Source organism: Eleginops maclovinus, chromosome 13 (genome assembly GCF_036324505.1).
Source record: "Eleginops maclovinus isolate JMC-PN-2008 ecotype Puerto Natales chromosome 13, JC_Emac_rtc_rv5, whole genome shotgun sequence".
Taxonomy (NCBI): Eukaryota; Metazoa; Chordata; class Actinopteri; order Perciformes; family Eleginopidae; genus Eleginops; species Eleginops maclovinus.
The window spans coordinates 22839486-22866728 of NC_086361.1; the positions used below are offsets into that span (position 1 = coordinate 22839486).

The following is a 27243-nucleotide window of genomic DNA, read 5'->3' on the forward strand; positions in this document are numbered from 1 at the left end:
TTCTTTCTCTGTCTCTCTGTTTTCCGCCCCCTGTGTTCAACCTTTTGGCAATTCTTAGATTCGGATAAACAGGGAAGTAAGTACCTTGCTTCTCTTCTCTTTTCCATCCCCTCTGCCTTTTCACGCTGCCCCTGCCAGCCCTCCTTGGCTTCCCTCCTAAAGCCGATCTTCCTTCCCTTTTCCCGCTCTGAGCTGCTCAGCCTGTCCGCCATCACTTTTTCCCCCTGAGTTTAATCCTTTTCCAAACCAAAGGCAGCAGTGTCCTCTTTCATCCATAGTCAGATAAAAGGCCTGATAGTATGCCAAGGGTTAGATCAAGCAACTCAGATCCAAGCAAGTAGGTCTTTCAGAAACATATTCAATGGTGGGGGAATAAGTGAAGAAACCGATATTCATCTAGCATCTCATAGAGTAGGGATTGTCTAGTCAAACCATAAAAGGACACAGGAAAAGGTCCTTATGAAATAGGGGTTTCTCTTGATATATGGTGACTTGTTCGCTAACTAAAGGGCCACTTTTTGAGCTTGTGTTACTGACAAAGACTGTGTTTAAAGACTGTTGACTTCCGGTTAGCCAAGAAGTTAACATATTATTCGTTGCTTAGCAAGTTCCAACAACAGTATCTCTCTAGTAAACAAGTTAAATAGCTTGTTAACTGTCAGTTAGCACGTATAGCTTGTGCACTGTCAGTTAGCTAGTTAGATAGCTTGTTGACTGTCAGTTAGCTTGTTGGATAGCTTGTTAATTATCAGTTAGCTCGTTGGATAGCTTGTTAACTGTCAGTTAGCTCGTTGGATAGCTTGTCAACTGTCAGTTAGCTCGTTGGATAGCTTGTCAATTGTCAGTTAGCTTTTTGGATAGCTTGTCAACTGTCAGTTAGCTCGTTGGATAGCTTGTTAGTCATTTAGGATATTATAAAGTAAATCCTATAAATCCTCTCTAACAAATGACTGCAAAGCATTCTTTATCTCTGTAACATTTCATACTCCAGCAGAGTTCTATGAGATGACAAGTTGCCACAGAGCTAATACACAGCTGTAGCTTTCTGTTCTGTCAAAGGTTAGCACTGTAAACATCGTTTGCAATTGATAGCACAATTTTCTCTTTACATTCCCCAAACCATCACCTTCCTGACAGCCAGCAGGTGAAAAATATTGGGATTCATGTACAGATGTTCAAACAGATGTGAGCATATTGAAAGTCAGTCTTCATCAAAGATAGTGGGTGCATAAAAACATGCTGTGGCAACTTCTACTGCTCCACCCACTCAAATTACTCCACAGGGGTTTTTGGCAACAGGGCAAGGCAGCATTGATAATTTTAGTCCCTTGGCATCTTAAATACAGCAGTGGGTAGTTTTACAAAACACACATTATCTATCATTTGTGTGCAACTTAACACAACTTGTGTAAAGAGGCTTGTTGTCCACCCACTTGCAGCTGGTTTTCAAACGCAGACTAAGTGGTTTGGATTTGTTGATCTCAAATAAATTACTATGATTGAGGATTTATCAGCACTCTCTTCAGGGAGGATTTCTATTAACGTTTAAAGTCTTCCTAAAAGTGATTCTGAGATGCATGATAAATATAAGCACTGATTTTCTATTACTTTCATACACCAAGGTCAGATTCACACTGATTTGTCACTGCTTGTAGTCGGAGTGAGCCAAATTTGTAAGTTATTTTATTGCATCGATGCGCTTTCCACGTCTGAAACGACTCTGCATGTATTTTATTTTTCTCTTCCCGCTCCATTATGAATTCACATTGCTTGATGTTTTTTATTTTTTCAACTCGCCTGCTGTTGGAAAAATGTGGTTGCCACGGTGACAGACAGGAAACTGGTCGAACCAGGGAAACTCAGCAACGGAGGCTCCTGGGAATGAGGGTCGCCGCACTCTTTCATAGCAATGGCCATCCATCTCAACTTCCCCTTTGTGGCATGACAGTTATGGAATGTAATTTGTGTGCCTGCCCGGCTGAATAATGTGTATATCGGTGTGTGTCGGGGCGTCTGTACAGTATGTGTACCAATGTTTACCCTGCAGTTGGAATCACTTAACCTGTAAGTGAGGAGCTGTGGTGTAAAGTAACTAAGTACATTTACTCAAGTTCTTTTCTCAGTATATTTAATTCACAGATTTAGATTATAAAACAGAATATGAAATGACCTACACACTCATATATTTTATTATAGGTAAAGCTAGCCAGTGTGTGTCTAAAATAATTCAAATACACACCGTCTTAAGATAACACTGAGTTATTAATACATTTATAATTATAAGACAACAATATATGGTGCTGATTTGTGCCATTCTGCCTGACGAGTACTTTTGGTACTTCAAGTATATTTTGATGCTCATACTTGTGTGCTTTTACTTGAGTAGAGTTTGGAATGCTGTACTTGTGAATTATTATTTTACACTGTAGTCAGAATCAGAAACAGGTTTGTTGCCAAGTAGGCTTACACACACGAGGAATCTGCATAACATAAATACAGATCAATTGGATCAAATCTTAGAAAAACAACCAAAGAATGTAACAAGAAAGATATTGTAACTTTAAAAAATAACAATATTTCCATGATTTACACAGTCTGTGATCTTAACTCTGTGGATCTCTAGTGCCGGGCTGCTTTGCATGCAGGACACTCTCCAGTGGATGGACACAGCACCACTAATAGCCCTGCAGAGCGTGCACACTGTATCATAACTGCACTAATGCCGAGCCGAGCAGAGAGCAGACAGCCTGATCAGTCAGTGTCACCGAGGTAGAATTACTCCCCGAGCTGAAGATCCCTCACTTGTCAATCTACCTTTGATCAGCGGCACCGGCTGAATGCAAAGCACCTCACACCGGGCCGCCTTTGAAAAAAAAAAAAAACCAGCTCCCTCAGCCTGCATGTAATGACCTGGCTCACGCACACCCGGAGAAAAACTGAATCAATGCCGTTTTCTCTGAGAGCCTTAAACAAAACCTGAAGCAGAGGCGCGTACCTGAGTAAAAGTAGAAGTACTCAGATCTAGTACCTGAGTAAAAGTAGAAGTACTCAGATCTTGTACCTGAGTAAAAGTAGAAGTACTCAGCTCTTGTACTTGAGTAAAGTAGAAGTACTCAGATCTTGTACTTGAGTAAAAGTAGAAGTACTCAGATCTTGTACCTGAGTAAAGTAGAAGTACTCAGATCTTGTACTTGAGTAAAGTAGAAGTACTCAGATCCTGTACTTGAGTAAAAGTAGAAGTACTCAGATCTTGTACTTGAGTAAAGTAGAAGTACTCAGATCTTGTACTTGAGTAAAAGTAGAAGTACTCAGATCTTGTACTTGAGTAAAAGTAGAAGTACTCAGATCTTGTACCTGAGTAAAAGTAGAAGTACTCAGCTCTTGTACTTGAGTAAAAGTAGAAGTACTCAGATCTTGTACCTGAGTAAAGTAGAAGTACTCAGATCCTGTACTTGAGTAAAAGTAGAAGTACTCAGATCTTGTACTTGAGTAAAGTAGAAGTACTCAGATCTTGTACTTGAGTAAAAGTAGAAGTACTCAGATCTTGTACTTGAGTAAAAGTAGAAGTACTCAGGTCTTGTACTTGAGTAAAGTAGAAGTACTCAGATCTTGTACTTGAGTAAAAGTAGAAGTACTCAGATCTTGTACTTGAGTAAAGTAGAAGTACTCAGATCCTGTACTTGAGTAAAGTAGAAGTACTCAGATCTTGTACTTGAGTAAAGTAGAAGTACTCAGATCTTGTACTTGAGTAAAGTAGAAGTACTCAGATCTTGTACTTGAGTAAAGTAGAAATACTCAGATCTTGTACTTGAGTAAAGTAGAAGTACTCAGATCTTGTACTTGAGTAAATTAGAAGTACTCAGATCTTGTACTTGAGTAAAGTAGAAGTACTCAGGTCTTGTACTTGAGTAAAGTAGAAGTAGTCAGATCTTGTGCTTGAGTAAAGTAGAAGTACTCAGGTCTTGTACTTGAGTAAAGTAGAAGTACCAGAGTGTAGGAATACTCTGTCACAGTAAAGTATTCTAAATGTTCCTCCAGTGAAAGTAGAAAGTACTCTCCTCTAAATGTACTTAAAGTAGCGACAGTAAAAGTAGTCATTGTCTGATTGGTCCATTTCAGAATAATATCTCTGATATGTTTTATAATGATTGATCATTAAAGTGTTCTCAGAGCTGGTAAAGGTGCAGCTAGTTTGAATGGCTTTGTATACTGCAGGGTAGCTGCTGGATTTACTGCAGGTGAACTACAGTCTGATTTAAGGGAGATTATATTTACCATCATTAATCCTAATCTGCCTAGCAACTAGAGGTATTAAATAAATGTAGTGGAGTAAAAGTACACCATTTACCTCTGAATTGAAGTAGAGTAGAAGTAGCAGAAAATAGAAGTACTTAAGTGCAAACACCTTCAACTTTTACTTAAATATAGTTCTTTTTAACTTATTTTCCGCCCCTGAGTTTAAGCAGAGCGATAGCGCGGTGCAGATTAGTTTCACGGCCCCTGAAATATCTCCAGAGCAGAAATTTAGCAGACACCCTGAGATGAATAAGAGATGACGTGTTGCTGAAGATGGAGAATGAGAATGGATGCGAGGGCTGAAATAAAAGCCCTCCAAGTTTCACTTCATCACATGTGATCATTAACTCTCTCTCTCTCTCTCTCTCTCTCTCTCTCTCTCTCTCTCTCTCTCTCTCTCTCTCTCTCTCTCTCTCTCTCTCTCTCTCTCTCTCTCTCTCTCTCTCTCTCTCTCTCTCTCTCTCTCTCTCTCTCTCTGTCACACAGGGCTACCAGCGATCCAATCACTTCATCGCAACTCAAGGTGAGCATAAAGCCCCTGGCAGCGCTGTGTGTGTGTGACTGCTAATGTGTTGTTTGCCCAGCTGACACACATTTAAATGACGTTGCTGAATTATTAAACATCAAGGAGCCGGTGTTGCCTCACGCTCACATCTGGATTTCCTCCCGTAAAGCGTCACTTTGTGAAAAAACAAGGCACTGTAGCTGTCAGTCACTCTGCACTGTAACACAGAGGGTCCTCCCCGCCATCTGCATGTGTGCCTCTCTGATGTCAGTCACACAGTCACACACACACACACACACACACACACAGACACATAGACAGACAGAGCAAGACACTCTTTATTCTCAGCCGGCTCTGATCCTATTTATTCACTGAATATGTTTTTTAACTCCCTAATCCCCCTCTGATTTCCCCCCCTCTCTTCGCTTTGGTCTCAGTTCTGCCGCTTCATAAAAGTAACCTCCCAAAATCTCTCTCTGTTTCACATTTTGCACACGAGAGATCAAGCAGTGGTGGAAAGATTACTGTGTGACATCTGCAAAATCCTTAAAGTTAAGAATACGACGAAATGCAATATTTTAACAACATTAATGTACACACTTACCAGTTTCCTGTGCAAGAAATACTGCCTTAAAGTTTTGGATTTGAAGTCTTTTCACTGTATTCTGTCTCTAAACATTACAGCACAGAAGGATATTTAATGTGGAACGTTACTGCAGAGTATCACCATTCAGCCCAGACTAACAACTGCAACTGCTCTTTGTTTTGACACTATGTCTTGTCTATTGAAACCAGTTTTGGATGGGAATAATTCCTCAAGTTTGTCATTGTCATGGTTCAAGTTTTCTAGAGTCAAAAGTCGAAGTTATCCTTCTGAATGATTGAGCACGCTCATAGTGCCCAGTGGGTTTTCCCATGGATGTATAGAGACAACTGGAGACAGAGTTGGAGCTGTTTATTCCTATGGAAGCTGCTCAAAGGCGCATAAAGCCAAATTGCCGGACTGTCAAGTACAAAACTACCCAAGTCTTACAGAATCTGTCAAATGAATGGAGAGAAAGTAACTCTGGATTCAGCATTTAGCGTCTTTCATAGCCTTTTGGACCCTATTGTTTTAAATAAGGGATATTCAAGTTTTACACACGTCTTTTTCCCAACGTAAGTCAATGGGAAAAAGTCCTTCTGGGCCCAATGATCACTCACATGGTAGATGCAGAACCATCGTTTCCCCACTACAACATTTGAGCACTTCCTGAGGGTTTGTGTTTCAGTTTTAAGAGACTACTCTGGATGTGTATAAAACCTAAGGGGAAAAGCATCTTCTAATGGCACTTAAGGGCAAACTTAAGTAGCTTAAGGGATTTTCTTTTACATCATGCAAAGAAATCTTTAAGGGGATTTCATGCACTCCTTAAGGAATCCATACATAAACATTTAAGGGCATTTACGTTAACCTACCTGCTTTCATGGGACAAATTGAAAATGTCTACTGGGTCACAGAGGCCAAAGTAAATCCAATTCATTACAGCAACACATGTCTGCACCTCCACTGACTCCTACAAACACACACAAACACACACACACACACACGTACAGTGCATACAGTGCATCATTAAAGCTGTCACTCCGCCTCTCACTCTGTATTCTTGAGGTTCTCCGGCGCCCGGGGTGGCCGCCTGTCACGGCAGGTTGCGGCTGATTTGTTGTATCTCAGACGAGTCTTAAGGCGGCCATGTGTGCGGCAGGCAGCAGGTGCTCCGGGCTAACTCTCTATTATGTCCGGAGACGAGGGAGAGGAGGAGGGAGGAGGTGGGTGAGGAGGAGGAGGAGGAGGAGGAGGAGGAGGAGAAAATGCCAGGCACACTCTAGAAGTCTAAAGAAGCGGCAAATTGTGCTGTGCATACAGATTCACCCCAGATCAGAAACCATCTGCAGGAGAGGACTCTTTAAAGTAGAGACTCTACATACTGATATACACCTGAACATCAGCAGGAGAGGACTCTTTAAAGTAGAGACTCTACATACTGATATACACCTGAACATCAGCAGGAGAGGACTCTTTAAAGTAGAGACTCTACATACTGATATACACCTGAACATCAGCAGGAGAGGACTCTTTAAAGTAGAGACTCTACATACTGATATACACCTGAACATCAGCAGGAGAGGACTCTTTAAAGTAGAGACTCTACATACTGATATACACCTGAACATCATCAGGAGAGGACTCTTTAAAGTAGAGACTCTACATACTGATATACACCTGAACATCAGCAGGAGAGGACTCTTTAAAGTAGAGACACTACATACTGATATACACCTGAACATCAGCAGGAGAGGACTCTTTAAAGTAGAGACACTACATACTGATATACACCTGAACATCAGCAGGAGAGGACTCTTTAAAGTAGAGACACTACATACTGATATACACCTGAACATCAGCAGGAGAGGACTCTTTAAAGTAGAGACACTACATACTGATATACACCTGAACATCAGCAGGAGAGGACTCTTTAAAGTAGAGACACTACATACTGATATACACCTGAACATCAGCAGGAGAGGACTCTTTAAAGTAGAGACTCTACATACTGATATACACCTGAACATCAGCAGGAGAGGACTCTTTAAAGTAGAGACACTACATACTGATATACACCTGAACATCAGCAGGAGAGGACTCTTTAAAGTAGAGACTCTACATACTGATATACACCTGAACATCAGCAGGAGAGGACTCTTTAAAGTAGAGACTCTACATACTGATATACACCTGAACATCAGCAGGAGAGGACTCTTTAAAGTAGAGACGCTACATACTGATATACACCTGAACATCAGCAGGAGAGGACTCTTTAAAGTAGAGACTGCTACATACTGATATACACCTGAACATCAGCAGGAGAGGACTCTTTAAAGTAGAGACACTACATACTGATATACACCTGAACATCAGCAGGAGAGGACTCTTTAAAGTAGAGACTCTACATACTGATATACACCTGAACATCAGCAGGAGAGGACTCTTTAAAGTAGAGACACTACATACTGATATACACCTGAACATCAACAGGAGAGGACTCTTTAAAGTAGACTCTACATACTGATATACACCTGAACATCAGCAGGAGAGGACTCTTTAAAGTAGAGACACTACATACTGATATACACCTGAACATCAGCAGGAGAGGACTCTTTAAAGTAGAGACACTACATACTGATATACACCTGAACATCAGCAGGAGAGGACTCTTTAAAGTAGAGACTCTACATACTGATATACACCTGAACATCAGCAGGAGAGGACTCTTTAAAGTAGAGACTCTACATACTGATATACACCTGAACATCAGCAGGAGAGGACTCTTTAAAGTAGAGACACTACATACTGATATACACCTGAACATCAGCAGGAGAGGACTCTTTAAAGTAGAGACTCTACATACTGATATACACCTGAACATCAGCAGGAGAGGACTCTTTAAAGTAGAGACTCTACATACTGATATACACCTGAACATCAGCAGGAGAGGACTCTTTAAAGTGAAGGATTCTTCTTCTATAGGGGGGGGCGGGGGGGAGCTGTGCATTACTCTGCAGAGGAGGAAACCTGGTCAGAGTGTCTTCCTACGTGCTCTTGTTAAACGGGCTCACCTCGGGTCAGCCTCCATGAAACAGTCTGTTATTAAAGGGAAACGTCGCTGCTCTTGTTCTGCTTTTTAACGAGTGTTCCTCCTCCCTCTGCTTTGCATCTCGCAGCCTCTGCAGGTTCCGCCCTGCAGCCAGTAGTCAAGTGCACACTTTCTGATTAATCTTCTTGGCAAGTGTGGAAGAAAAGGAAGTGAAATAAGTGTGTTTTGTCGTGTTTGCTTTCCGAAGAGACCTTTACGCAGCCGTGTGTATCTGTCTCTTTATCAGGTGTAATGCTTCTCATCCCAGGCATTGCCCCTCCTGCTCTCTCATCTCTTTGATCACTCCCCAGCAGCAGCGTGTTTATCACAAAGATAAGGCTGCTGCTGTCTTATTGTTTCCTATGAACAGTGCTGCGTACAAAAGGACTTTTCAAATGTGGGGGATCTTTTAAATTGAAGTCCTTTTTATTCAGAGGGTTTTTAAGTATGCTTGTGTTTCCTCTGCTCTCTCTGAACACAACCACAATGCATTTCCTGTGCACAGATTTGCACTCAATTATTTGGTCTCCTAGAATTTTTTTTAGTCATCCTTCAAATTAAGCATCTTTCACTTTGAGATTTGACACAATATTTAAAATAAGGGAGGAAATTAGTATTTAATTACAAATGTTTCAAAAATAATAAATGAAAATTAATGAATAAATTAGAAAATATACGATAAAAACAAAGAATATTCAAATGTATTAACAATGAAAATAAGTAATAAATAAAAATAATAAATAATATAAAATAGTGATACATTAATTATAATTATTAATACAAAAGAATAAAATATTTAATAATATGAGAAGTAAATAAAATTGCAAGAAGACTCTTTTTTATTTAAATTAACTTTTTTTTTTTATATATATACTTTTAAATAAAATGCAAAACTAACTAGTTATAATAATTTTGCACCATTAATAAGAAACACATTATCTATTCATTTATTGTTCATTTATCATTTCAATTTTCATTGGTTTTACATATACTGTATAACTTAATAGGTTAACCCCATTTTTGAAAGTAAATACAAAGTGTTTTTTGTAAATAAAACCTCAAATAAATGAATAAATGCATCAAGATTCAAAACTGCTCTTCCAACACAGATTATAACCTTCCAGTCGTCCAGGTGTGTTACAGGCTAGATGATGTTTCCATTAAACCGTGCGTGGTGCAAATGAAGAGACATCTTGCTCTGTTAGTCAGAGGATGAAGGAGGAGGATCCGATACTATCTACGGCACGCTGTAATGAAATCAATGAAAGTGTCATAATGTGTGGGACGGAGTGATTTGTGTCGGAGGGGGAGGCGATACGGCCGCTTGTTTGCACAATGGTGGAGGATTTGTGGGAGTATTGAAATGACATTTGAGCGTAGCGTATAGTTCACCGCTGTCACACTGTTACTCCATCCTCTGGCATGGATTACACAGCGCCTCTACATTCATGATTATTGCTGCTATTTTCTCTGACTTATGGCTCATCCCTCCTCCTCCTCTTCTTCCTCCTCCTCCTCCCCCCCTGCAGGCCCAAAGCAGGAGATGATCTACGACTTCTGGCGGATGGTCTGGCAGGAGAACTGCTTCAGTATTGTCATGATCACCAAGCTGGTGGAGGTGGGCAGGGTAAGGCTTCCCCTTCCCTCTTTTTGTCCTGTGACCTCTGCAGTGAGGATGGATGATGGCTGCATGGAGGTGGGGGTGGGTGTGTGTGTGTGGGGGGGGGGGGGGTGTATTTGTGGAGCTTCCTTTTATTATGAGAGGAGCTGCTGCTGCTGCTGCTGCTACTGCTCTGAGTCGTGGGAGGAACATGAGTGATCTAGTGTTGGAGGCAGAGCTGCAAGGTCACAGCTGGATGTTTACAGGAGGTTACTCCAGTCTATATCTACAGTACACAGAGTGGGGGTTGAGCTTCCAGTGAACAACAAAGCACCAAGAAATGCTTGAAACACTGATGACAGTGTTGAACATGCACAGCTGCACCTGTATACTGTATTTGATGGAAGTGCATACAGTATTTTATTAAAGGTCAGTTTTTATTTTTTAATAATAATATGAAATAATAATAAAAGTATTAATTATTATTATTTTAGTTTTTTTTAAATGCATTCTAGTGTACAAACAATTTCTACATTCATTTAAGAAAAAAATACAAATAATGACGATTAAATAAATGAAAAGAACTGACATTATTTATTATTTAAATATATGTTAATAATATGAATTGCAATTAGCCGTACCGTATTTAATACATATACTTTTTAGTTAGTAAAGCAAAGAATATATATAAAAATAAATAAAGAACACATGATTATTGAGATAAGTAAAGTTAAAATAGCTTTATAATTCTTCTTAGGTTTGGAAAATGAGTCCACAGCCTCTGAAAACTGAAATATAAAATAGAGATTCAGTGTAAAACCTGAAAGTGGAGGTTTTTCTGTATTTTAATCAGACAGTCAGAGGATAAACTCGCTTATCTGAACTCTGAGTCTCTTCTGGTGTCAAATCTGACGGTGGAGATGATTGGAAAACCTGTGGTAAATATTAAGAAAAGGTCACACAGGAGGAGAGCTTAGAGTGTGTGAAGCAGTGTGAGTGTGTTTGTCTGAACTCTGGGTTGTGTTTCCAGATGAAGTGCTGTAAGTACTGGCCGGACGACACGGAGCTGTACGGAGACATCAAGATCACGCTGCTGAAGACGGAGACGCTGGCCGAGTACACGGTGCGCACCTTCGCCATGGAGAGGGTGAGGAACTACTTTTTTGTTATTCATCTGGCTCAGAAAAACATCACCCCAAGAGTTATAAAGACAGATATGGATCAATCAGATATCATTTGTATGCGACTAGGTAAATAAATACTTCAAAATAAGAGCTGCTTGTGTTTCCTGCAGAGAGGATACCCGGCCAAACACGAGGTGTGTCAGTTCCACTTCACGTCGTGGCCGGAGCACGGCGTCCCGTATCACGCCACCGGCCTGCTCGCCTTCCTGCGCCGCGTCAAAGCCTCCACCCCTCCTGACGGGGGGCCGGTGGTGGTGCACTGCAGGTAACACAGCTCTACTAAAAACAAGAGAGGGAGAAGTACTCAGGTCTTACAGTGAAATCCAGCAATACTACAAGACCTGCATCTTAATTAAGGAAAGTGCAAGTGATTGAGCATCAAAATATAGTACAAGCACCCAAATCTAAAGCAGTCTTTATGCTTTATGGTCCATTTCTGAATAATGTTTATTAAAGTACTGGATTGTTGATGCGTCAGTGTGTTCATCACAGCTTGTAGACGGTACCGGTTCCTCATAATCATATTTAAATACATTCTCTAGTTCCTTTTCTTAGCTCATTATAACCCCTGGATAAAAGCAATATTAAGATAGTTCCAGCCTCAGGAGCTCCTCCATCTCTTCAGTGATATATTTCTGATGTTCACCACAGTCATTCCTCTCTGTTTGTTTCCTCTGTGTTTATTTTTTTGACGTTTCCTAAAATAACTCCCGGCTCCTCGGCGTTGTGTAGGTGGAAAGTGACACAAACACAGAAACCTGAAAAGTGAAATAACACTTTACGACAGGATGTTTACACAAAATCGGCGAGAAATCCACAAAGACGTAGGCGGAGGCTGGGTTTCTGACTATCAAGGAAACTGTCTGCCTTTCTGTGTGAAGGATTTTAAATTCCCGGGGACGTTTCCCTCCACCTGTGAATGATTTATGCGCTTCGCAAGTCTTTGCATTAGAGCTCACTGAGAAATATGGTAAAAAAAAGTGACATAAAGTAAACAAACCGTGCCTGGTTGAGGGGGGGATAGGAGGGATTTCTGACACACATTTGCAGACCTTTTCGTTTTCTTCTTCTGCTTTCGACAAAGCCCAAATACCACCAGTCAGTGCACGTCTTAACTCCACTGAAACCCCGAAAGAAAAACTTAAAAATGAACAATTAAAAAAGCACTCAAACACAATAATCCTACTTAAAGTCCAGAGGCCTATTTATTTTCATTACACTTCCAGTTTCATTGGAATAAAGCAACATAAATGTGCTGTAAAGTGCGTTTTACTTCAGCACAGCAGAGGATTAGGGCCAAAATATTATTATTTTATTATGAATATTATTATTTATTATGAATATTATTATTATTATTATTATTATTATTATTATTATTTATTATTATTTTTATTATTATTATTATTATTTTATGATTATTATTATGATTATTATTATTATGATTATTATTATTTTATTATGAATATTATTATTATTATTATTATTTTATTATGAATAGTATTATTATTATTATTATTATTGTTATTGTTATTATTATTATTATTATTATTTTATTATTATTATTATTATTTTATTAAGTGAATTGTTTTTTTTATGAGTTCTGAAAAAAAATCTAATTATTTTTCCACAATTATGACTTTTTCTCCAATTTCAGATTTTCTTCTCGTACTTACATTTTTTCTTCTCAGATTTCTGATTTTTTATCTTTACTTTTTCTGAGATTTCACATTTCTTTTTCTCGAATTCTTACTTTTCTCAGAATTAAGACTTGAATCTCCGAACTCTAAAACGAAACATTTTGAGATCACGTCGTGGCCCTTATCCTCATCCGGATTTGTGCTATGAATATAACTATTTTCAAAGATTCCAGATTCAAAGGCTTTACTGTCTTCTGCACAGTAGCCTCAGGGTAGTTTTGGCAGTAACATCAAAACTCCCAGGCTCCTCCTACAACGCCCCTGAATACTTAGACAAAACACATTCAAATAGTGCAGAGCATCAGTGCAGTGTTAAGTAAAATGTATACATGTAACATAGAGTACGTTAACGGCAGGCAAAATACATTCCGTGCAGTGGAATATGTTTGTTAAATGTCCTTTAGTTTATCCAAAGCTACTGACGTTAAGAATCTCATCCAAGGACGCTTTTTACCGGCATGGGATGGAAGCGCTGAAGCCCTGATTGGTAGACTCCCATTTACCCCCAGAGCCGCTCAACTGTAGTTATAGCTTTATGTACTTTTACCACAAGCTCAACTCCCATTACACCCACCTGCTGTACAAGCAAAGCCGCCTCTCTGTCCTTGCAATCATTATTTTATTTTTGTATATTCCTCCACCTTTCATAACCTGATTGCTGTGTGCATGGGGCGTCAGCAGGTCGACCAGACATGTGATTATACCGCTCACACACACCTGTAATATAGGTTCGCTATAGGTGCAGGAAGAATGAGGGTCAGTGAGGTGGGTCAGTAGTCACCGTGCAGAAAATCAACCAACCGTCCCCCAGCGGTTTGACTCATAAATGATGGGCTGGTTTCAGTGTGTCCGCGCTCTGCAGGAGGTTGGTTTGTTATGTACCGAGTAAAATAAGAAGGAAATGTACTGATGAAGGAGGAGGAACCAGAGTTTGAGTCAGATGTATTTTAAAAGCACCAAAAGTTTTCAGATTCTGAATCTTACAACTTTAATTATTGTATATTCAATAAAGAAATACACAAAATAAAATGGGAAAGAATACATGTGTGTAATATAAGAAGTAAGTATGACCAATATATGATTAAATAAAAGAACAATGAAATTATTTATATTGTTTAATAGATAAAGTAACAACCTGCCATGAAAATATGAAATCAATTCAATAGAAAATACTGAAGTCAACTTCAAGGCAAATGTTCATAGAAATTATTAATAAAATTCAGATTAAAGTAAGGTAAGAATGTGCTATGAGAATATTAAATCAATACAAATAAAAATAGTTAAATAAACTGAAGAAGTTAAAGTTGTATTAAAGAAAAATGAATGAAAATCAGAAGAAATGAAAGTAAAATGTCCAATAAGAAAACTGAATGAAATCTAGTAGAATATTGGTATGAAAACGTGAACATTGGACTAGAATATATATAACAAAATCTATATTTATGCTGTGTGTACATCACTAAGCCCCCCCTGAACGCTGTATGCTCAGGCTCGTGTGTTCTGTCCTCTGCACAGCATGGGGGCGGGCCGGACCGGCTGCTACATCGTGCTGGACGTCATGCTGGATATGGCCGAGTGTGAGGGGGTGGTGGACATCTACAACTGCGTGAAGACCCTCTGCTCCCGACGCATCAACATGATCCAGACCGAGGTGAGTGTCGGAGAGACGCTGTTACCCACAATGCATCATTAGACTGCAGCCTGCATGGGAATTCAGTTGAATGTAACTCAGGCAAGACACAGTATGCAACGCCTTTAGTTTTGACCAAATTCATTCAGTACTAGATCAAATGGATTGGAGGGTAAATATTTATGGTCTAAAAGACATTTGAAAAAGCTAATTGTCTGTCCAATTTTCAAGTAGACACCTCCATCCCTTATTGAGAGTTTGAAAACATTTTAATAGCTGGTCCTTAAAGTGTGTGAGTGGAGACGGGGCAGAAATACAAAGCAATGATATTTATCCCCGTATTCATTTTACCTTTTCAGCTGAAGCTTGTCCGACCCGCCGCATAATTACTTCAGCCATTACAGAACACATTGAAACTGATAAATAAGTTGGACAGTTTTACGGCTGTGATTCTGAACGCACGCTCGCTTTTTTGGTCTTTTGTTTGGTTGGATGTCAAAACAAATTTCCTCGTTAATTGCACAGCTCGTTACGGCGTTTAACGAGTGAGTGTGGGCAGTGCTGCTCTCATGTGTGTTTTCACCACTTTTTAGCCCATTTATAGACAGCATGGACAATGCCTGCGAGTGGGCACGCAGCTCCAGAACACGTTTGACACTTGTGACTATTAGTCAACATTCAACGGCAGTATTAAATCCTGCATTGTGCTTCACAAGTGGGCAATTAATGACTAGGAGGCTCATAAGTGCAGCAAAGGCTTGTGGGTAAATGTGTGCTTGCCTTTTTCCCCCACGCGCCGTCTCTCAGGAGCAGTACGTGTTCATCCACGATGCCATCCTGGAGGCTTGTTTGTGCGGAGAGACCGCCATCCCTGTCAACGAGTTCGCCCCGACGTATAAAGAGATGCTGAAGGTCGACACGCAGAGCAACACCTCGCCCATCAGAGAGGAGTTTCAGGTACACACACACACACACACACACACACACACACACACACACACACACACACACACACACACACACACACACACACACACACACACACACACACACACACACACACACAGTACATACTGATATACACCTGAACATCAGCAGGAGAGGACTCTTTAAAGTAGAGACGCTACATACTGATATACACCTGAACATCAGCAGGAGAGGACTCTTTAAAGTAGAGACTCTATATACTGATATACACCTGAACATCAGCAGGAGAGGACTCTTTAAAGTAGAGACTCTACATACTGATATACACCTGAACATCAGCAGGAGAGGACTCTTTAAAGTAGAGACTCTATATACTGATATACACCTGAACATCAGCAGGAGAGGACTCTTTAAAGTAGAGACTCTACATACTGATATACACCTGAACATCAGCAGGAGAGGACTCTTTAAAGTAGAGACACTACATACTGATATACACCTGAACATCAGCAGGAGAGGACTCTTTAAAGTAGAGACACTACATACTGATATACACCTGAACATCAGCAGGAGAGGACTCTTTAAAGTAGAGACTCTACATACTGATATACACCTGAACATCAGCAGGAGAGGACTCTTTAAAGTAGAGACACTACATACTGATATACACCTGAACATCAGCAGGAGAGGACTCTTTAAAGTAGAGACACTACATACTGATATACACCTGAACATCAGCAGGAGAGGACTCTTTAAAGTAGAGACGCTACATACTGATATACACCTGAACATCAGCAGGAGAGGACTCTTTAAAGTAGAGACACTACATACTGATATACAGCTGAACATCAGCAGGAGAGGACTCTTTAAAGTAGAGACGCTACATACTGATATACACCTGAACATCAGCAGGAGAGGACTCTTTAAAGTAGAGACACTACATACTGATATACACCTGAACATCAGCAGGAGAGGACTCTTTAAAGTAGAGACACTACATACTGATATACACCTGAACATCAGCAGGAGAGGACTCTTTAAAGTAGAGACACTACATACTGATACACACCTGAACATGAGAATAATAGGGCCTCTTTAAGTCCGGTATAGTTACCCATAAGCCTCGAGATGTAATGTTTTCCCAGTCTTAATGGTGTTATTGGTTGCTGACCTTTCCCCATAGTAATTAAAATGTTCCTTTCCACACTTAGTACAATTACCCTCCATCACTGAGACAGCCTCGCATAATTGCAACTCGTACTCTAGATGCAATGTATGAAATATATTTGTGGAACCCAACAGGAGCCGCTCCCAGACGAAGCGTTAGATTATCAGTTCCCATTGCTTCCTAATGTGCTTATTCATAATGTATGAGACCGGGCTGGTTGTGTTTTTATCCTTTAGGCCTGGAGGGGATTTTGTCTGATAATTAATGTGTTTTTTAAAGTTTCTCTGAGATGATTTGGAGATAGTCGTGCTCGTCATGTATTGACAGTATTTTCATCTTCTCCGTCCATCTCTCTTTGATCCCATCTCCGTTCCGCTGCGGCTGTCTCCTCTCATCAACGTCTCTGTTCTCAGCCTTTTATTTTATCTCTCCATCTAGAATCTCAGTTTCAAACACGCACATTAACTTTTTTGTTTGAGCTTCAGCTTCTACACAAGCGTAGTCACACCTTGCCTACAGTTCACATTTTTCACAGCTGTATACACATTGTTCATAGAAATAAATAGAACAAAAAAGATAGAAAAACTAAGAAAATCAATGAATTTGAAATAAAAAATAATTATTCTAATAATAAAAAAGTAACAATTAAAATAATTATAATAATAAAAATAATAAGAGTAATTATTCTAATAATAAACATATTTTAAAATAATTATACATCCAAGAAAAAACTAGAAGTCATCCCAAGAATGTGCCAGAAAACATTCAATACAAATACGTATACAAACATAAGAAGGTTTAGTGAAATGTCAAATATCTTACCTAATGAAAGTAGATATCTTTACCTTTATAGTACATATATTTGTTTCAAGCTTCACCAACCTTCATCGGATAGTTTCCCACAGATTTGTGGTCCATTAATTGAGTAAATGGAGAATCAGAATGCTGATCCTGAGAATAATTGGGTTTTATGACTGGCCTTATTTCAGGAAACAGCAGATAAGGAACCAAAGAGCTAAAACACAAAATCATCTTCCCTCCTCCTCAGACCCTGAACTCGGTGACCCCTCACCTGGACGTGGAGGAGTGCAGCATCTCTCTGATGCCGAGGAACCGGGAGAAGAACCGCAGCATGGACGTCCTCCCGCCGGACCGCTCGCTGGCCTTCCTGGTCACCACGGAGGGCGAGAGCAGCAACTACATCAACGCGGCGCTGGCCGACAGCTTCCTGCGACCCGCCGCCTTCGTGGTGACGCCGCACCCGCTGCCCGGCACCACCACCGACTTCTGGAGGCTTCTGTACGACTACGGCTGCACCTCGGTGGTGATGCTCAACCAGCTCAACCAGTCCAACTCCGCCTGGGTAAGAGCCGAGGCTGGAGGTCACACGATTATAACGACTTACAGATTACTCTAATAGGGCTAGCGAAATATTTTGAATCATTTAGTCTTTGATTGTTTCTTCAATTAATCGATTATGATCTATAGATTGATAATAAATGTCAAAATAATGATTTTGACATTTTTAATAATGACTAAGTATCCTAAAATAATGACCAAGTGTCTCAAAAAGACTTTGAGAGATGACTTAATATCCTAAAATAAAGACTACATATCATGAAATCATACCTTAGTTTGTCAACATATTGAATTACTATATGAAATGTATGACTCACTATCTTAAAATAATGAGATATTTGATTTAGCGAGATACTAAGTTATTTCTTTGTCAGATGCAAAACCATCAAAGGTAATTGTTTCACATAGTTTGGCCTCTCCGGGCTTCCATACGTGGTCTCGTGGTGTAACACGTGGAGACTTGAAGTGACCTTCCCTTCAGATCAGCCACTTGTCCGGCCTTTAAAAAACTACAACCACACATTCACCAATGTCAGTTTGATTCACACGAGACGTCACAGCTTCACCACTTCCTTATCTACCCCCCCCCCCACACACACACACACACACACACACACACACACACACATTAGGTGTTTGTGTTTCTGCCGCCTCCCCACCGCCGCTCTGTCATGTTGTATTCCTGCTCAACATCCACACCATGCCTGTCAGCTGCGACCTGTCCTTCCTCCTCCGTCTTCCTCTTCTTCCTCTTGCTGCCAGTGGATTAACAGTTCACACCCTCACACACCCTCACACACACACACACACAGTTTTCCCCTGTGAGTTGGAGCTGCCTGTCTCCTGTCTGAATGTATAAATATTTATCTCCCTGCGTGCTCAGAGTCACCTGTTAGTTCCCCTTCTGTCATTGTCAAATGCCATTATCACTCCCCCCCACGATCACAACGTCCCCCGCCTCCCCCCTTTCAATGCTTCGGCTGGGGCTGGGGGGGGCGGGGGGGGGGGGGCATGTCATTAAATTGCACTGACAGCAGACCTTGCCTTTCCTTTATATACATATATGTACGTCCCCCCTCTGGAGATGACTTCCTGTTTATCTCTGGCACGCAGCCAAGGTCTCCTCCATTCATTTACAACATGCTAATGCTAATGCTAACGACTCCCCGGCAGGTGGACGGAGCTCAGGTGAAGAACTGTTCCTGCCTGTGTGTTTTTTACCGTGGATAATCGTTGACATTTAGCTAATTGTATCCGCTGTCAATAGTGTTGAATACTGAGTTACCTTCCTTTCCTTCCTCTTCCTTCCTATCTTTTCTCTCCTCTCTCCTTTCCTTTTTGGTCTTTCTCTCCATCCTTTCCTCTCACCTTTGTCTTATCCTCCCTCTATTCTCTACCAGTCCTACCTCTCCTATTCTAATCATCCTCCTCTTTCCTTCTTAATCTTCTTTCTCAACTACTTCCTATCCTTTCCTCTCCTCTCTCTTTTTCTGATTCATTTTCTCCTCTCTCCTTTTTCATCTCCTTCCTCTTTTCTCTACTTGTTTCTTTTCCTATTCTCCTCTTCGTCCTTCCTCTTCTGCTCTTCTTTACTCCTGTACTCTCTTGTGTCCTCCTCTCCTATCCCCACTCTTCTTATCCCTTCTCCTATCCTCCTCTTTTTATCTCCCCTCCTTTCCTCCTCTGTTATTCAATCATTTCCTTCCTTCTCCTCCCCTCTTATACTGATTCCTTTTCTCCCATCTCTTCTTTCCTTCTTGTCCTTCCTGGTATCACTCCATCTCTCCTCTCTCCTTAATTGTATTTATCTCTGGTCAAAAGCACCCTGCCAAGAAGAAGGATGACACTGTTGGACTTTATTTATACGTTATTGATGGATATTTGGATCTGATTCTTAAAGCTGTGTGTGATTGACAGCTTGGTAATGTTCTCCTCTTTGATGAAGAAGTTTAATAAAGTGACCCTCTCCTCCTCTCCTCCTCTCCTCTCCTCCTCTCCTCAGCCCTGTCTGCAGTACTGGCCTGAGCCCGGCTTGCAGCAGTTCGGTCCGATGACGGTGGAGCTGCTGTCCAGAACCGCAGACGACGACGTGATCATCCGACTCTTCCGGGTCCAGAACATCACCAGGGTACGTTAGGAAAATAAGGAAGATGAAACACAGACTCACTTAGAGATACTTTAATAACATCTGGTCAATCAGGAGCCACATCTTGTCATCAAACCTTAACGAGGAAACCAATTAGACGCTCACCTGTAAAATATGCTTGATTCCAAACATTCGTTCGAAACAGCGTCTGATTTTCTTTTTTTGAACGCAATGACGTCGCCTTTGACTCTACTTAACACCCTATTTTAGTTTCTATGTGCAACTTATTGAATTTCTCCACATTGTGTCTATCTTAATTCAATAAAAGGCTGTGATTGCCTTCATTCTGATCACGATTTAAGTGTGAAAATGTAAAAGCGTCACTCTAACTCGGCCTGACATGTCCCTCTGCTGTTTAAATGTTACAGTTTCGTATTAAATGACATGTTATTCTCTGTGTTGGCTTTATGAGGTGGACATTAACAGTGTTTCCCGCTCTGAGTTGCTGTGGGCGGCATTTCCTGGCTCTGAATCAATTCGATGTTTCCACCACGGTTAATGAAGCCTGATAATAACATAATGACTCACAGTGGTGACCCGAGTCTGCCGGCATGTGTTGTTCACAGCTAGAGAATAATATAATAAAGCAATGTATGCTAGTGTTATTGGTAACATAAAGTACCATGTAGCTTGGAGTAATGACTCAGTGTCTCACAATAAGGACCGACTATCTCAAATAATAATATGATCTGTTAATAATGACTTTCTTTATCAAAATAGCAACCTAGTATCTTAAAATACTAGGAAACGTTCCCAAGAAAATGACAAGAAATCTCCAAAACATGACTTCTCATCTCACCATAAGGACTAACTGTCACATATGACCAAATATCTCTTAATAATGACTAAATATATCTTAATAATGACTAAATATCTCTTAATAATGACTAAATATATCTTAATAATGACTAAATATCTCTTAATAATGACTAAATATCTCTTAATAATGACCAAATATCTCTTAATAATGACTTAGTATCTTTAATAATGACTTTGTATATCAAAATAAGTAATGAACATCTCATTATAGTGTCTCAGTGTCCCGAAATACTGACTTACTATCTAAAATGAATGACTTGGTATCTTAAAATAAGACGAAACGTCCCAAAAAATAGCTAAAATCTCAAGAAAATAACATAGTATCTCAAAATACATTTTTTAAGATGACTTAGTTCCTGAAAATAAGGATTTAGTATCTTGAAATAATGAACTTGGATCTCAAATAATGTGATAATTGATCAATAAAAAAATGGGATTATGTATTATTATAATCTTGATTTTGTAGCTTTTATAAATATACTTCCAGGTGTGTGTGTGTGTGTGTGTGTGTGTGTGTGTGTGTGTGTGTGTGTGTGTGTGTGTGGCTCCCGTCCTCTCTCAGTAGAAGCTTTCAGCCGCTAGTTCTCCCGACGCCTCCTTTAGTGATCCACCTCCTGCTTCTGTAGCCTTAACGCTCCTCACCCAAACATTAGCCTCCCCCTGTCCTCCCCCTCCCACACTCAGACCCCTAAACATCTGGACACCGAGTCACAAACTTTCCCACAATGCTCTCTGCAGGATCAGGAGGAGGACACAGACCCCACAGAGCGAGACACCGATAGCCTTTTACCCAAGAAGGTACACAACGGTCCAGTAGAGGCAGCAGGCCTTTATATCTCCTACATTAATATACATGAGGCCTTTAATGCTGAGTATGTTATTGCTCTAAAGGGTTTTTCTCTTTGACTATCCCATGTTTTTTTGGGTAAACTTAATTGTTAAAGCTATGGTTTTGAATCCTTGGGGTTTTTTTCGGTGATGACTCGCATTTTCTGATGAACGTGCGACAAGTAAAGTATTAATAACTGGCCATGAAATACATTTAATGCAATTTATTCAAAGTGGCTGAGTGTACAATCAACCTCAAAGAGACCAACAGTTTGTTTCTAGATAAGCAAACCTCTTTTCATGCCAAAAGGAGAAGTTTTGATATTGTAATCAATGTTTGTCTCGGATTTGAATGGCCGTCGAAACAGGTGGGTTTTAAAGGCGTTAAAACAAAAGTGAAATATATAGATAACATGTGATAATTACTGGGTTCATTTAGTTTGATATATAGTATATATATGTTTTAGCTTGGTTGATGGTTTCTTTATCACATGAGTGGTATTGTTGGTCTCCTGTTCCTTCAAAGTTAAAGTGCCAAGTGGAGGTTTTTGCTGTGCTATGAAGCAAACCGTTTTCAAAGATTCAAATACTTTCTTATTATTAATGGCACCTTTAATACCCAGGCTCCTGCAACAAGGCAACATGCAGTATACATTTTATTATCAATAATGGAGAATATTAGGAAGAAGAGCAACGGGATGAAACTGTTTATTACAATGAGAGCCTTTTTAATAGCTTTAAAGACTGATTTCTGCTCAGGCTTCATCCCTCAGATTCAGTCTTTTTCCCTGATTCGTAAAAATCCATCGGTGATACTTTTATATATTTCAATAAAGTCCAACTTTAATGTGGTCGAAACTTTCCCAGCCAATCAGAAGTGAGAGCCGGAGCTCCACAGTTGGAGAGTGTTGACAGAAGCCCCTCGGGCTGAGAACCTGAGAGAGTCTGAATGATGTATGTGCTGAGCTTTTAATGCATATCTGATGTTTCATATCGGAGAATAAAAATCCGCTCTGCCTCCTCTGTGTGTGCAGCTGCAGGAGGGCCAGCTGCTGGTGCGTCACTTCCAGTTCCTGCGCTGGTCTCCGTACCGTGACATTCCCGACTCCAAGAAGGCCTTCCTCAGCCTGCTGGCTCAGGTGCACAACTGGCAGATGGAGTGTGAGGACGGGAGGACCATCGTACACTGCCTGTGAGTCTACATACTACACATCTGCAACACGTGTAGCTGTATTTTAGATGCCGGAAGTTAGCTTCTCCCTGATACCCTCAACAACCACAACCATCCAAACACGATGGGATTTTTTCAATGATTTTTTGATAATCTCCAAATATTAACACCACTTTATGATTTCTGAATTACATGATTACAGCACGGTCACATGACTTCACGTCACCACCGCTAAGCTAAAGGCGGCTAATGTTGGGCTATAGAGGAACTACAGCACGGTCACATGACTTCACGTCACCACCGCTAAGCTAAAGGCGGCTAATGTTGGGCTATAAAGGAACTACAGCACGGTCACATGACTTCACGTCCCCACCGCTAAGCTAAAGGCGGCTAATGTTGGGCTATAAAGGAACTACAGCACGGTCACATGACTTCACGTCCCCACCGCTAAGCTAAAGGTGGCTAATGTTGGGCTGTAAAGGAACTACAGCACGGTCACATGACTTCACGTCACCACCGCTAAGCTAAAGGCGGCTAATGTTGGGCTATAAAGGAACTACAGCACGGTCACATGACTTCACGTCACCACCGCTAAGCTAAAGGCGGCTAACATTGGGCTATAAAGGAACTACATCATGGTCACATGACTTCACGTCACCACCGCTAAGCTAAAGGCGGCTAATGTTGGGCTATAAAGGAACTACAGCACGGTCACATGACTTCACGTCCCCACCGCTAAGCTAAAGGTGGCTAATGTTGGGCTGTAAAGGAACTACAGCACGGTCACATGACTTCACGTCACCACCGCTAAGCTAAAGGCGGCTAACATTGGGCTATAAAGGAACTACAGCACGGTCACATGACTTCACGTCACCACCGCTAAGCTAAAGGCGACTAATGTTGGGCTCAGTGGGATATTTACTGACGTACTACAGAATATGTCCTCTTTGAAAGATGTTTCTTCTGTAACTTGTATTTAATGTTATTCAGCACCTCTGGAACTTTCTCAGAGTTCATATCTTTACAGTAGATTGGCCCTTCGCCTCGGTGTCAGGCCCTTTGATCTCAGGAGGTCCGGCTGAGTCAGAAATCTCCGACCTGTTTAAGTACCCGCTCCTGTATTTCAATGAGCACTTCACACAGATATTCATCCTAAAGTTTTCCAGTCGTCCTTTTTCTCTGACAGCATGATCTGAGCTCACTGTGACGTTCCTCCACCTTTCTCTCGGGTCACTCATGTCTTCTGTGTTTGTGCTTCCTGTCCGAGCAGGAACGGCGGCGGTCGCAGCGGGACGTTCTGCGCCTGCACGATGCTGCTCGATATGATCCGTCACCACAGCATGGTGGACGTCTTCTTCTCCGCCAAAACGCTGAGGAACTCCAAGCCCAACATGGTGGAGACGATGGTGAGGAAGCACGTGACTTTAATCTTGATTAATGCAATGTGTTTTGTCTTCTACAATGATGAATCTATAAGAATATCAATTAATTCACTCTTATTTTGAATACATTAAAGAACAAATTGAATACAATAAATTATAAATGTACATATAAAATATAAAGATATCGTAAAATGTTTTGAGAAAAGATAACAAATATATAAGAAACAGAATAAAATATATAAATATAGTAAAGAAAAATAATGTAAAGATCAAATTAAAGATTAAAGAATAAATTCAACTTTTTTGTGTTTTTTTCTTCAACAAAGGAAGTTAAAGTAAGAATTTGCAATAAAAATATACAATTATAAAGAATGTTAATAATAAATCATTGAAAACATATTAAATACAATTAAGTTAAAAATCTTTGTCCAATTAAATATCAAATAACAAATAATAGGAAAATATCATCCAACATGAATACTAAATACTCAGTGGTAGTGCTGAACACAAATGGTTTGTTGAAATAGAAAATAACCTTTGTTTTATGTGTTTTTGTTGCAGGAGCAGTACCGGTTCTGCTACGAGCTGGCCCAGGAGTACCTGGACTGCCTGGAAGTCAGATAGCGACGCTCCCCCCCCCCCCCCGCTCCTCCTCCAGGAGAAGACCTGCTCCTCCACGCCTGGATGAAACGCTGTCCACCATAAAGACTGACAGAGAAAAACCTCGATGGACATCTTGTATCATACTTCTGAGTGACACCCTTTCTGCTGACCCCGTCCGTCCTCCTGTCGCCGCTTCACATCCATCTCAGAACCAGAGACTCTGAGCGGGGGTCATTTTCTACACGAGGACCACGTCAGGATTCAAAGTGCTCAGCTGTTTCCTGCCTTACTGCGAACAAACACTGAAGGAAAACACAGTTACTGCTGTTTGTGTTTGTTTGTAACACTGGTGCAATCTGTCGTACTGTACTATATTTGACTTTGTGGTGGGCGGGGCTGAAGGTGAACCGAGGGTGTGATCTGACGGACATTTCTGTACAGTAGAGTTGTCTTGGACCTAATCTCTTCTTTATTTATTTATTTTCCGTGTATATAGATGTTTTCTTTCCTCCCGTCCCCCGGGTGTTTCTAGATGTTCTCGACGTGTTCTCAATGTGCCAGTCCATCCTCTCCGTGTCTTCGGCTTCTGCATGCCCAGTCTTTGTGTTTCATGGCAGTGTGTGAGAGTCTGCTTCAGGAGCTGCGTAAGAAATAACCGCGTGTTGCTTTGGGCGTACGGCGGACATCTGTCGCTTTCTAAATTTGTATTTATTCAATGTGTTTTATTTTCTAAATAGTGTATAAAAACAGGAAAGTAAATAAAATATGTTGTTGCTTAACAGCCACGTTTTTCCGGGAGATTTCTTTTCTTTCACACCTCACGGAGAGGTTATAGAGGTGACGGATAGCTAGCTTTTTAGTGGGTGGATTACTACACTACTGGTTCTTTAAAAGATGCAAGGAGGATAAAAAACAGAGATGCTCCATTACCACAAAGACACAAAAGTATGATCAGAGAGTTTCGAAATCATGACCAAAAGATGCACAACGATCACTGAGGGATTCAATATGATACAAAGAAGGACAACAGAGACTCAAAATGATCCAACAAGGATGCAAAAATACCTCAAAAAGACTCTAGGCCTAAAAAAAGGACCATAAAGAATAAAAAAAGACTCAAAAAACACCAGAATGATACTCAGAGCGACAATAGTTCAATAATAAAATGACCACAAATTGATTCAAAATACAAGATATGCAAACAGAATGACCACACCAAGTTTCAAAACATGACCACAAAATGAGTCAAAAATGAACCTTGACCTTAGAGAGACTAAAAGCAACCTTAAAATGGCTGAAAATCACACAAAGAGAAGCAAACTGATTATAAGAGCTGAAACAGTGAGGAAAACATGCAACTATGATTATGAGCCTTAATCCTAAAAAGATGCGAAACACTAAATAAGATGACCTGAAAACGGTTCATAACGACCACAAAAGTTCTCAAAAATGAGCATGGAGATGCAAAATGGCGCCAAAAACACTGAAAAGTTCCAAAAAAAAAGCTTAAAATGACCACAAAGAGATGCTCTATGAGCACTAAGACACGATTACCGAGGGAGGCTTGTTGACTGAGCGGCCACTTCCACCAACGCCCCTCCGACCCCCCCCCCCCCCCACCCCGTGCAATCAGCAGATATAGCTGTTAAAATATCCCACAGTTCACTCCCTCGACCTGTGTTTTAATTTACGCTTATCATTTAATTAGCAACTTTAATGGACTTTTTTTTATCATGACCAGCAAACAGCGCCTGTAGGAGGGAGCCGCCTCCTTAATTGGAGAGTCTTGATGATCCATTGATCGAGGGCTCGACGCTCTTAATCCGCACCAGACTCTTTACAAGCCGTGTCACATCTAGTTAGCTGTTGTATGAGAGGCCGATAAGCTCTGGTGATTCAATGTTTGACCTTTTTCTGCACCCTTATCAATACACCGTACTCCCTCTGCTGCATGTGCACTTTACATGTGACAGAGACGGATGATTTCTAACACATGCAGAAGAAAATGAATTCACGTCACCACCGCTAAGCTAAAGGCGGCTAATGTTGGGCTATAAAGGAACTACAGCACGGTCACATGCGTTCAGGTCACCACCGCTAAGCTAAAGGCGGCTAATGTTGGGCTATAAAGGAACTACAGCACGGTCACATGACTTCACGTCACCACCGCTAAGCTAAAGGCGGCTAATGTTGGGCTATAAAGGAACTACAGCACGGTCACATGACTTCACGTCTCCACCGCTAAGCTAAAGGC

General features: G+C 40.6%; 1 protein-coding gene across 1 annotated transcript in view; it reads left to right on the forward strand.

Moving 5' to 3' along the window:
- ptprua (protein tyrosine phosphatase receptor type Ua) overlaps positions 1-25770 on the forward strand; it is a 187213-nt gene extending 161443 nt beyond the window's left edge. The window contains 12 exon segments of the mRNA XM_063899996.1: positions 59-76; positions 4783-4819; positions 10005-10102; positions 11106-11222; positions 11370-11524; positions 14472-14607; positions 15394-15543; positions 17730-18044; positions 20043-20168; positions 22868-23025; positions 24275-24410; positions 24948-25770. Of these exon segments, the coding sequence (XP_063756066.1) occupies positions 59-76; positions 4783-4819; positions 10005-10102; positions 11106-11222; positions 11370-11524; positions 14472-14607; positions 15394-15543; positions 17730-18044; positions 20043-20168; positions 22868-23025; positions 24275-24410; positions 24948-25010 (1509 nt within the window). The 3' untranslated portion in view covers positions 25011-25770.
- Positions 25771-27243: the final 1473 nt, after the last annotated feature.